At 38.3% G+C, this 12,254-nt stretch overlaps 1 protein-coding gene across 1 annotated transcript in view; it reads left to right on the top strand.

Moving 5' to 3' along the window:
* POLR3A (RNA polymerase III subunit A) overlaps positions 1-12,254 on the top strand; it is a 45,536-nt gene that overhangs the window by 4,617 nt on the left and 28,665 nt on the right. Inside the window, exons 5-11 of the mRNA XM_025049317.1 lie at positions 59-213; positions 7,111-7,350; positions 7,471-7,633; positions 7,846-7,982; positions 9,069-9,172; positions 9,809-9,950; positions 12,067-12,207. Coding sequence (XP_024905085.1) covers positions 59-213; positions 7,111-7,350; positions 7,471-7,633; positions 7,846-7,982; positions 9,069-9,172; positions 9,809-9,950; positions 12,067-12,207 — 1,082 coding nt within the window. The remainder of the gene's footprint in view (positions 1-58; positions 214-7,110; positions 7,351-7,470; positions 7,634-7,845; positions 7,983-9,068; positions 9,173-9,808; positions 9,951-12,066; positions 12,208-12,254) is intronic.

Raw genomic sequence — 12,254 nt, forward strand, 5'->3', positions numbered from 1 at the left:
GCCAGCTTTACCAAGAACCTAATTTTTTTAACCTTGACAAATAAATTAACTCTTATAGGTACTGTAAAGAAATGTGGATTACTGAAGATAATTCATGAGAAATACAAAACCAACAAAAAAGTGGTGGATCCTATGGTATCAAATTTCCTTCAGTCTTTCGAGACTGCCATTGAGCATAACAAAGAAGTGGAGCCCCTGCTGGGAAGGGCACAGGTGAGTCTGATATGCATGCCTGCCCTCTCCTGCCCCGCCCCCCACACCCGCAGGTCTAACACACACACTCTGTTCCTGCCCTTTCTGATATACACACCTTCCATAAGAAGTCCATTTAAGTTAGATCTCCAGGAATATTTCATGTGACAAGTATTTAGCACTGAGTTTAATATGGACTGGCCTTGTAACAGATTTTTAATCGTACAGGTAATGTGTTAACATTTCTATTGTAAAAGATTGTAAAATTATAGCTGTGTAGAATATAAACTGAAAGACCATTTCTCCCTTGGATAATGAGACAGAAGAAATTGTAGGCAATTCCCATTACTTTCATTGGCACAAACTTAACCAATAGAATTTTATGAAGTTGCTTGTATTGCCTTATTCTGAATTTGATTTGTACTTAATTCTCATAGTACTGTCTAAAACCAATAATATATGAAACTAACAAATTAGTTAAGTGGCTACTGAGTACCAAACTCTATGAGACCTATGGGGAAGCATCAGGAGCTGCAAGACCGTCTGCTCACAAGGATCCACAGTTTAGATATCAGTAGCCATTAACCTGTAAAAAGATAACTCATAAGGCAGAGTGCTGGCACACGAATGGCAAAGACAGTTCAGTGGGAAATCAAGAGGAAGGTGTCACTTTGGATTTGGTTAGGGAAGCCTGCAAAGAAAGGTGTGATTTGATCTGGGCCTTAAACATGGGTAGAGTTTGAAGAGTCAAGGGCAGCAAGCTTGGCAAGTTCAGGTGACAGTGCCTAGGCTCATTCTGAAGCTTAGGCTCTGTTTGAAAGACCAAAGAGTGCTAATAAAAGCACCTTGCATTTGGTGACTGCTATTACACATATGCACTGTTTCAAGTTCTTAACATGGATTGCCTCACGTTTAGTCCTCATAACATCCCTAGAGACAGGATTGCCTAAGGTGATGGAACAGGAATTCTAGCCAGCACAACTGACGTGCAGGCCTATGCTGTAGAAAAGACAAACAAGTGAGACCACACTGTAGAGGGCAGCCTGCTCTGGGCAGTGTGGAGCTGTTGAAGGTTTTGAGCAGGAAAGGGACATGATGAATAATAAATGGTGAAATTCTGGAAAAGCCTGACTGCCCACTGCAAGACACCATTACAAAAGTGAAGAGGCAGGCCATGGAGTGCAGGGGAGAAAAAAGAGTCAGATCTGACAAAGGACTGTCATATTCAGAATGTAGGAAGCAGTTTTTACAATTTAGTAAAAAGAAAAAACCCAAGTTTTAAAAGTGGAAGCTAGACTTGAATTGGCACTTCACAAATGGTCAATAAGTAAGTGAAAAATTGCTCATTGTTATTAGTCAACAGGAAAATGCTAATTGATCCTCCCTCTCCCCCACTCCCTGTCCAGCAGAAAAATTAAAATGTAAAAAAAACTGAAAACCAAATGCTGGCAAAGATTTGGAGCAACTGGTGCTCATATATTGATGGTAACAATATAAACTATCACACCGCTCTGAACAACAGTTTGGCAATTTTTTATAAAGTTAAACCTATACTTACTATGTGATCTAACAGTTTTACTCTTAGGTATATACTCAAGAGAAGTAGGTGCATAAAATATTTGTATGAGAATGTTCATTGCATATTTATTAATAAAACCAAAATTGAAAACAGCCCAGATACTTGTCAGCAGAAGAGTAAACGATGGTCATAGATCCACACAATGGAAGACTACCATGCAATGAAAGAAATGAACTGACACACACAACCTGGCTGACTCTCAGAATCCTGCTGAGAGAAAGTAGCTTTATACAAAAGGATACAAAGCATATGATTTCACTGAGATCAAGTCCAAGAACAGGCTGGACTGATCTGTTGTAATAGACAGCAGGATAGCCATTACCCCTGGGCTGAGAGCTTGATACTGACTGGAAAAGAGGCATCAGGGTACTTTTTGGGGAGATGGAAATACTCTCTATCTTGATCTAAATGGTGTATACGTATAAAAATTTATCAAACTCTTTAAGATGTGTACAATTTACTATTTATAAATTATGCTTTGATTAGGAGGTGGAAAAAGGATAGGGATAACAGACCCTGAACCTGGGTAATGATAGTGGAGCCAGAGGCCAGAGTCTTTGTATACAGTAAGAATAGATAAGAACTGATGACCAACACTGTGGAGTTGTACATGAGGGAGTAACCAGAGGTGAGCAAGTGCTCGTGCATGGGCATCAGGAAAATAATAGTTCCTTGTCCTACAGTGTGAAAGTGGGGCACACTCCAGGCTGGCGACCATGTAGAAAGCTATCAAAAGCCTGGCAAGCAGTCTTGGTCAGTGAGCATGAGGGTTCCCAGGCTTTCTTGGGTGCAGCTTACTTGCAGTCTCCCTTGCACTCATTCTGCTGCTCTCAAATCAGCCTCCTTGACATCCCACCAGCACTTTGCCCTACTGGCTCTCTGCCTGGAACCTGCAACCACTGTCCTTGCTTGACAGGGACTACTCTGACACTTCACAGTAGCAGTGATTCTCCTCTAGGCCCCGAGAGCCATCTTGTTTGGGAAAGTCTCCTAGATGACCTGGCCCAGGAGGTAACCCCCTTCCATTTAAGAGTCACTTGTCTAGCACATCAAGCTGGGCTCTCAGGCATGTCCCCACTGTCACCACTCCCCACCCCACTTTACCTAGGTTGACACCGTAGAGGTGGTTTAGGGTAGTGGTTAAGAGCTTTGGCTTTGGGGTCAGACAGACCCGAGATTAGAGCCCTGCTCTACCACTTGTTCTGTGACCTTAGACATGTGATCCAACCTGAAACTCAATTTGCTTAACTAAAACAGGGATTACAGGAGTGTCTGTTTTACGGCTTTTTGTGAGGATTAAGAGATGAATTCCAGATCCAATGCTTAGCACAGTACCTGGCACATAGCAAGTGCTCAGAGCATATTGCCCAATTGCAGTAGTAATTATCACTGCTACTGACTTTCCTATAAAAAGAATCATGATAAATATAGATGAGATTTCCTCCTACTTTTGCTGTGTTCTGACTCATAGTGTCCCTTCAGCATTCTCTCCAGTCTGGACCCCCTTTGAGATCTCAGCCTTTCCCTCAACCATATGTATGTTTTCTGTGCTTCATATAACATTTGTGCTCTGTCTTGTACTTTTTGCTGGTTTCTTCTACTTAAGCTTGGTCCATAATAATATCCATTTTTCTGAGGTCCTCTTTGGTGCCCGTCATGGTGCTTAAAGCAGTGGCAGGTCTTCCAAGATCATCAGCTCATCCTGGTTCATTTACTTTTCAGGAATGTAGAACCCTTTATGGGTAGCATAGTATGATTGAGTTGGAAGAGATCCAAGAGCAGAGGTTCTTGACCTTTTCTGGGTCACAGACCCATTTAGGAATTGGACAGAACTTCTGGACTCTATCACTAGAAGACGAATGTATATCTACTCTCAATTTTAATACAAATCCAGAGGTGGCAGACCTGCACACAAGAGTCCCTCCATAGAGGACATCAGTCCTGTCTTCCTACCAGGTAGAGATGCCTTCCTGTCCCTGGGAGACTGAGTGACAGGCTGCCCTGGCTGACATCCTTCCAGCTACATTCCCTTACTACCACTCAAAGCAGCCCACCTTCCATTGCTACAGAGCTAGCCATTAGGGTGTTCAGCCCTATACAAAACTGATCTCTTTTCTACTATCTCACCATTGGTCCCTAATTTTTGTTTCCTAGTTCGTAAGAGAATAAGTCAGCAGCCTCCTCCAGGTGCCTCTTGGGAGGCAGTTGTTATATCGCTCTTGGAGTAGCTGCTCTTGCTAAGAAATGGTTTCTAGACTCTTACCAGTCCTGTCCTTTTGGAGGCCTTCAGTTCCATGATGTTCTCGTCTAGTACTGACTGGTACTGCAGATGATGTCTGGCCTTCATCCCCTTCCTAGAATTCTATGAACAGTTTTAGATTTTCTCCCTGACTGCTTCAGGAGATAGTCGAGGTGCCCATTGGTGGGAGACAGGGAAACCGAAAAAGGGAATTCTTCTCTGGGCAAGGACACAGACTAGAAAACCTTCCTTCTCCTCAAATTCACTGCCATCTCTAGGACAACTACAGAAACTTTGTCTTGTGACGGTGTTCTGACAGCAGTAGCTGTTCAGACATTTCTCTTTTTTACCAATAATTTTTTATTAGTTTCAGGTATACAGTACATTTGGTTAGACGTTTATATAGTTTATAGAACAATCCCCCAATTGCTCCTTCTCTCCTCTGTTTTCCACCTCGCCATTACATTAATGCTAACTGCATTCCCTATGCCGTGCTCCCCATCCCTGTAACCGTCTATCAACTACTGGTTTGTACTTCTTTAACTCTTCACCCCATTCTCCCAGCCCCCCAATCCCCAATTCCCTCTGTCACCAAATTGTCCTCTATATTCGTGAATCAGTTTTTGATTAGTTTATTCTTTTTGTTCCTTAGATTCTGCTTATAAGTGAAATCATATGGTATTTATCTTTCTGACTCATTTCACTCAGCATAATAACCTCTAGGTCCATCCATGTCATTGCAAATGGTAGGATTTCATTTTTTTTTAATTTAATTTTATTTTTTTAATTGAAGAAATGATTTAAATTTCCTTCCCCCTTCCCCGCTACCCTCTGGTAACCACTAGTCTATTGTCCATGTCCATGAGTCTCTGTTTATTTGCCCTGTTCATTTGTTGCTTTTAGGTTTATATTCCATATGTAAGCGAAATCATGTGCTTTTCAACTTTTTCTGTCTGGCTTCGCTTAGCATGATTATCTCAAGGTCCATTCATGTTGTCGCAAATGGCAGCAAATGGTATCTCTTCTTATGGCTGAGTAATATTCTGTTGTACCATATGTACCATAGCTTCTTTATCCAATCATCTGTTGATGGGCATTTAGGTTGTTTCCATATCTTGGCTATTGTAAATCGCACTGCCATGAATATTGGGGTGCATAGAGCTTTACGAATTATTGTTTGGTTTTCTTTGGATAAATACTCAGAAGTGCAATTGCTGGGTCAAAAATTACATCCATTTTTAATTTTTTGAGAAACCTCCAGACTATTTTCCATAGCAGTTGTACCAATTTTCAATCCCACCAACAATGTATGAGGGTTCCCATTTGTCCACATTCTGACCAACACTTATTTTTGATTTATTGATGATAGCCATTCTGACAGATGTCAGGTGATATCTCATTGTGGTTTTACTTTACATTTCTCTGATGAATAGTGATCTTGAGCATCTTTTAATATGTGTATTGGCCATGTGTATTTCCTCTTTGGAGAAGTATCCATTTTTTAATTGGATTTTTTGTTTTGTTGAGTTGTCTGAGTATATATTTTGGATATTAACCTCTTATCAGGTGTTTCATTAGCAAATATCTTCTCCCAATCAGTTGGTTTTCTTTTTGTTTTGTTGATGGTTCCCTTTGCTATACAAAAACTTTTTAGTTTGATGTAGTCCCATTTGTTTATTTTTTCTTTTGCTTACCTTGCTTGGGGAGACATAGCCGAAAAGTAATTCCTGTTAGTAATATCAGAGAGTTTCTTGCCTATGTTTTCTTCTAGAAGTTTTATGGTTTCAGGTCTTATATTTAAGTCTTTAATCTATTTTGAGTCTATTCTTGTATATAGTATAAGAAAATGGTCCAGTTTCTGTTTTTTTTTTCTGAATGTATCTGTCCAATTTTCCCAACACCATTTATTGAAGAGACTGTCTTTACCCCACTGTATATTCTTATCTCCTCTGTCATACATTAAGTGAGCATATAGGTGTGGATTTATTTCTAGGCTCTCTATGCTGTTCCGTTGATCAATGTATCTATTTTTATGCCAGTATCATGCTGTTTTGATTACTGTAGCCTTGTAATATAGTTTGACATCAGATAGTATGATATCTCCAACTTCGTTCTTCTTTCTCAAGAGTGCTGTGGTTATTTGGGGTCTTTTATGGTTCCATATAAATTTTAGTATTATTTGTTCTAGCTCTCTGAAAAATGCCATTGGTATTTTGATAGGGATTGCATTGCATCTATAGATTGCTTTGGGTAGTTTGGCCATTTTAATGATGTTGATTCTTCCTACCCCAGACATTTCTTTCTTAACTTTGTTCTCCTTCTCATTAAGTTATACATGGCAAATTCTGCTTTTAGCATATATTCTCAGTTACACAACCTTTGATCCCAAGAAAATTTAATAAGCAGCAATAAGACACAAGCTGACCATTCTTACTTTTGCTCTTTGAATGTCTCCAATAATTTTCATAGTTTTTATATTATGAGTAAGTTGTTACAGCATAGCACTTCCATTACATGAAGTCAGCACAAAGCCAATATAAGTCACTACACAAAATTTAAATTTAAAAATAGAAACAAAGCAATGATAATCCTACTCACCTAAAAACAGTACTGTTTAAACCTTGGTAAACTCTTCCATTTTCTCTTTTCTATATAGATGTACATCCCTACAATGAAATCATATCATACACATGCTTATTTTATTTACCAATATTTTGTGAACACCTTTCATGGCAATAGCTACGTTTCTAGTTTTTTGTTTTTTGGTTTTTTTTAATGGCTTTGTAGTTTTGCATGTATGGATATATACCATGATTTCATATAAACCGTAACCTATCAGGCTGTTTCCAACTTCACAACTAAGAACAGTTTTAGTGAACATCCTTGTAGCAGAATCTTGTGTTAATTCCTAAAGTCATACCCTTTGAAATAATTATGAGAAGCGGAATTATTGGCTTAAAGAATGGGAATAAAAGTCATGCACGTTTTTAGGAATAGCATATTAACAAAAATCTCTGCCATCATTTACACTTATTTTAAGTGGTAAATATGCCCAAGCTATGGAAAATTGACATATGTTTCTTTTCTACCCTTTCCATAGGAAAACTTGAATCCCTTAGTCGTTCTGAATTTATTTAAGCGAATTCCAGCTGAAGATGTCCCTTTACTTCTGATGAACCCAGAAGCTGGAAAGCCCTCTGATTTGATTCTCACACGACTTTTAGTGCCTCCCTTGTGTATCAGACCCTCTGTCGTGAGCGATTTGAAGTCTGGTACCAATGAAGATGATCTAACAATGAAATTGACAGAAATTATTTTCCTAAATGATGTCATTAAAAAGGTCAGTGCTTCTCATTAGCATTTCCGAGCTGTAAGTTTCAGAGTATATCTATGGAAACAGTTGTGATCAAGAAAGTCAAATTGACAGGCTTGTTCCTGTTCATTCTTTGCTCATTTTTAGCATCGGATATCAGGAGCTAAGACCCAGATGATCATGGAAGACTGGGACTTCCTGCAGCTGCAGTGTGCCCTCTACATCAACAGCGAGCTCTCAGGCATTCCCCTCAACATGGCACCTAAGAAATGGACCAGGGGTTTTGTCCAGCGCCTGAAGGGAAAACAGGGTCTGTTGCCAGCAAAATTCAGGAGATAATCTACTGCTTTGGTTTTGATTTTGCTTTTTTGTTTTGTTTATTTATTTATTTATTTTGTTTTGTTTTGTTTTTAATGTATGTCTAGCTTCTCTAGTTGGAGATCACAGATTTTCCTTTGTCTTTCTACTCAAGTTACCCCCAAACAGCACACCTTGTGCTATGATATATTTTTATTTATTTAGGTCGATTTAGAGGCAATCTCTCAGGAAAGAGGGTAGATTTTTCTGGCAGAACAGTCATCTCACCTGACCCTAACCTCCGGATTGATGAGGTAGCTGTGCCAGTTCACGTGGCCAAAATTCTGACTTTTCCTGAGAAGGTAAGTACCATTTGGCCGCTTAATTCTTTTGCCTTGAATCCTGGCTTTTACATTATATTTTGAGATTCCAAACAATAGACAGTGGAAAATACCCAGTAACCCACTCCACCCTCAGTTTAGTGTGTGTGTGTATGTGAATCTTTCCAGTTCGTTTCATACATGTATTACCATATATGATATTTACAACGTATACAGTCACAACCGTGTCTGGTTTTAGGTGTATATTCTCATAGATACATTAAATATACCGTTCTGCAACTTTTTTTCCAAGTAATATTATCTTTGATATATTTTGGTGTTGGTTCATACCTCATGATTTAAAGTAACTAAATGATAAACAGCACACCTAGTTAATTTTGTTGGAATCGATTTTTGTTTTTAAAATCTTAGAATCACTGAGTCAAAAGCCTTTAAATAATTTGAGGCTATTGATGCATAACCACAAAATTACAAATCTTTACACTCAGTTCACACTTGTGAGGATATAAAATGGTATTATAATACTTTCTGTTTTTAACTGATATGTACAGGCCTGTTACAGGAGAATATTGATTGGCTTGGCTCTTGAGAGTCATAATTGGTTCAGATCATAGATGCTTCTGGTAAAACTTGTGAAAATGCCTTTGAATTACTAATGATCCACAGTTTCCTTCTCTGAGTTGGTGTTCCATGAGACTGTTGTCCAAAAGGTTGCAGGACATAGCAATGGAGACTAGTGCCTACTGTGCTGATGTCACAGATTTTAAACCTTATAAGCTCATGGTGAATCATTATAGATGACATTGTCACCTGTGTTTAGGATCCCAGTATGTGCCGGAAGGCCCCTACGGATCAGTCCAGCCCACTTATTTAACTAATATGGATATCAAGGCCAGCGAAGGACTTGGCCATGTAACCCAGACCACATCCAGACTATATTCTGGGCTCCTGCGTGTCAGTCATTGTCATTACACTCAAGGTGCCTAGGGCTCTTCCTCTCCTCCTCCTAGAATCACACAGGAAAGTCAGGATTGAGACACAGTTCAGTATAGTGTACTAGCTTATAGAAACCTAACAGTATCATTGTTTTTTATTGTGGTCCTACAGGTAAACAAAGCAAACATTAGTTTTTTGAGGAAACTGGTTCAAAATGGCCCTGAAGTTCACCCAGGAGCCAATTTCATTCAGCAGAGACACACACAGATGAAAAGGTAATGCTTTCCCAGTCTAGTTGAATGTTACTACCTTCTCATAACCAAGTTCACTGTTGCCATACTTAGCCACAGAATGCAGTCCAAAGTATAATTTTGGGGACATTTTAGCTTGTGGAAAATATCTGTATAAATTGCAGTGAGCCTAGGTGTATCATTTGCTCTGTTTGACAATTGACTGTAGAAGTATTAATTTGTTCTCTGGCATTTAGTGTTATTGGATCTATTTGGACAAGACACATTGGGATATGAAAGCAGATCATTTTCTGTGTCACCTGTGCTCTGGGATCACTTCAGTGTATTCGTAACCCAGCAGGCACTCATTTTTCCAACTCTGGCTTTTCACAGCAAAACTAACTGGGGTAAACATGATGTAAAAACATCAGCAGGGCCCAGTCAGAGAAGCTGATTTATTACCATATTTCTGTGGTTCTAAGGCAACTTTTTTTCACATTTTAGTATTTTTTAAATTAAGCTGTGTCTTATAACTTGTCATAGTTTAATCGATGGCCTCTATAGACACCTTAGATTCAGTGAAATACGATCATTTTAGAAGATTGAATCCTGACATGAAGAGTGAGAAACTTGGAGAGGGAACTTTTTTCTCACACGTGGTATTTATTATTGTACGTTAAGGTTTTTGAAATACGGAAATAGGGAAAAGATGGCTCAGGAACTCAAGTATGGGGACATCGTAGAGAGACACCTCATAGATGGGGATGTGGTGTTATTCAATCGGCAGCCGTCACTGCACAAATTGAGCATTATGGCGCATCTGGTAAGTATGAGATTCTGGTTTTATTTTTTGTCGGGTGGATATTTGCTGTGTGTGCAGTGCTAAATTCCAGACTTCTAAAATTAAAATTGCCAGTAATTGCAGATACTCATAACTTTTGATTTTCCTCTTGTCTTTTTAGTTTGAGTAAAACTTAAATTTCAAGCTTTTCTTCAATATTTTTAATATTTATAATGTAATCTTCATGCACAACAGTAAAACAGGAACTAATTGAAAATTAGTGTGAAAGTGACTAGAATGATTTCACTTGCAAACAAAAATGTATACGCAGATATGTGTGCACAAACTTATGTAAAATAGGTATGACAGAAAATTGACTTTTGATTTAACTTAGCATATTAACTAATGTTTAAAAGATTTTTCTTTTCAGTAATCCTCCAACTAAGACCCTAAAACCATATATTGGAGGGTGATTTAGTTTTGCAACAGCAGCAGTTCCTTTTTCTGGAGATTTAGAATGGAAATGGAGATGCAGCTTTTATTTACTAAATAATCATAAATTCTATCTGCAAAGCGATTAAATTCATGAGCATTTGCAGACAGTGTTTAAACAGGTCCTTTAAGTAGTGTTTTTCTAGATTCAGTTTTTCAATAGTTTACGAACACATTACATCAGTCTTTTTTTTTTTACCTAATGGTGGAAATACCGAAGAAGCAGTTTATGATTATGAGGTTGTGATCATGGGATCTAGGAGGTGAGCAAAAGCCTTTTCTGGAAACTTCTGCTTGGCGTTGGAGCATTTTTTAAAATAGAAATTTTTTATTTGAAAATTTTCAAATATACACAAAAGTAGAAAGAATATTATGATGAACTCACATTTTCTCATCCTCATTGTTCAGTAGTTTTCTAGATTTTTGCCTCACTTGTTTTATCTCCCCGCCCTCCTTTTTTTGATGAACCCAGATGCCATGTATTTTTTTTCTATGTGTATTCAGTTTACTTCTGTAAAACAATAACCATAGTGCCATTATCACATCTCACAAACTTAAGTCATTCTTTGGTATTGTATAGTGCCCAGTCCATAATCAGATTTCCCCATGTGCCTTAAAAAAATTTTTTTGTATCTAGTTTGCTTGAATCAGAATGCAAACAAAGTCTACACCTTATATTTAGTTGATACATATCTTAGGTCTGTATTGTTTTAGAACAGTCCTCCATTCTTCTGTTAATCTGAATGTCGTTGAAGACACCAGATCATTTGTCTTGAATACCCATGTTCTCAGTTGGTTCGTATTTGTGTGCTGTTAAGTGTTTCTTCATTTTTCCTGTTATCCCTGTAAGCTGGAAATTACCTCCCAAAGCATAATCAGATTCAGGTTCAGCTTTTCTGCAAGAATAGGAGGTACTGGCTGCATCCTCTTGCCTTATTTCAGGAAGCACATGTTATCTGGATATCCCACTCTTAGCTATGCTATAAACGTTAGGGATTCACCTGATGTCTTCCTCGAAAGGTTCTTCATCAACCTTTTTTCTAATGGTTCCATCCACTTATGATCCTTGCCTGCATCATTTCACTGGGGCTGCAAAATGGTGATTCTCTAATTTTTCATTCTTTTCACATTTAATACACAGGATTATTGTACTGAAAAACTAGAGCTATTTGCTTACCTAGAAATACATAAAGGAAAGGCAGCTAGACGCCTAATTCTTTTTTCTTTATTGTCAATTTGAGAAGTAAAAAGTTATGGCTCAGTTATTTCCAACCAGGTGGTTTTGGGTCGCGTTAGTTTTTTTTATTGTTGGCTTTCCTTTTTTTCAGTGACAGTATAAACTCAATGGGTTTTTATGTAGTCAGTGTTTTAATCAGCTTCTGCCATTAATCTTTTTCATATCGAACTGTGAAACCATTGGCCAGTGGGAGCCCCTTCACATGGCTCCTATGTTGGTGTTTGCCCCTCATAGTATTAAAACATTGGTTTGAGCTAATAAAGCTATTGAATGAGTCTACAGGTGACATATATCTCTTGACAGAACATACTAGAAAGTTATATCCTTAATCTGAAGTTTCCAATTTTCCAGGAAACCATTTTCAATGTTTTGAAACTAAGAAGTTTTGGGATAAACGACTAAATCCTTTTTCTGTTTTGTGTTCCACAGGCCAGAGTCAAGCCCCACAGGACCTTCAGATTTAACGAGTGTGTGTGTACACCCTACAATGCGGATTTTGATGGTGATGAAATGAATCTTCATCTTCCTCAAACAGAAGAAGCTAAAGCAGAGGCCCTTGTTCTAATGGGGGTACGTAGGATGATACAGCCCAGCTTACAGCTTCTTGAAAAGAGGGG

Source organism: Pteropus alecto, unplaced genomic scaffold (assembly GCF_000325575.1).
Source record: "Pteropus alecto unplaced genomic scaffold, ASM32557v1 scaffold155, whole genome shotgun sequence".
Lineage (NCBI taxonomy): Eukaryota > Metazoa > Chordata > Mammalia > Chiroptera > Pteropodidae > Pteropus > Pteropus alecto.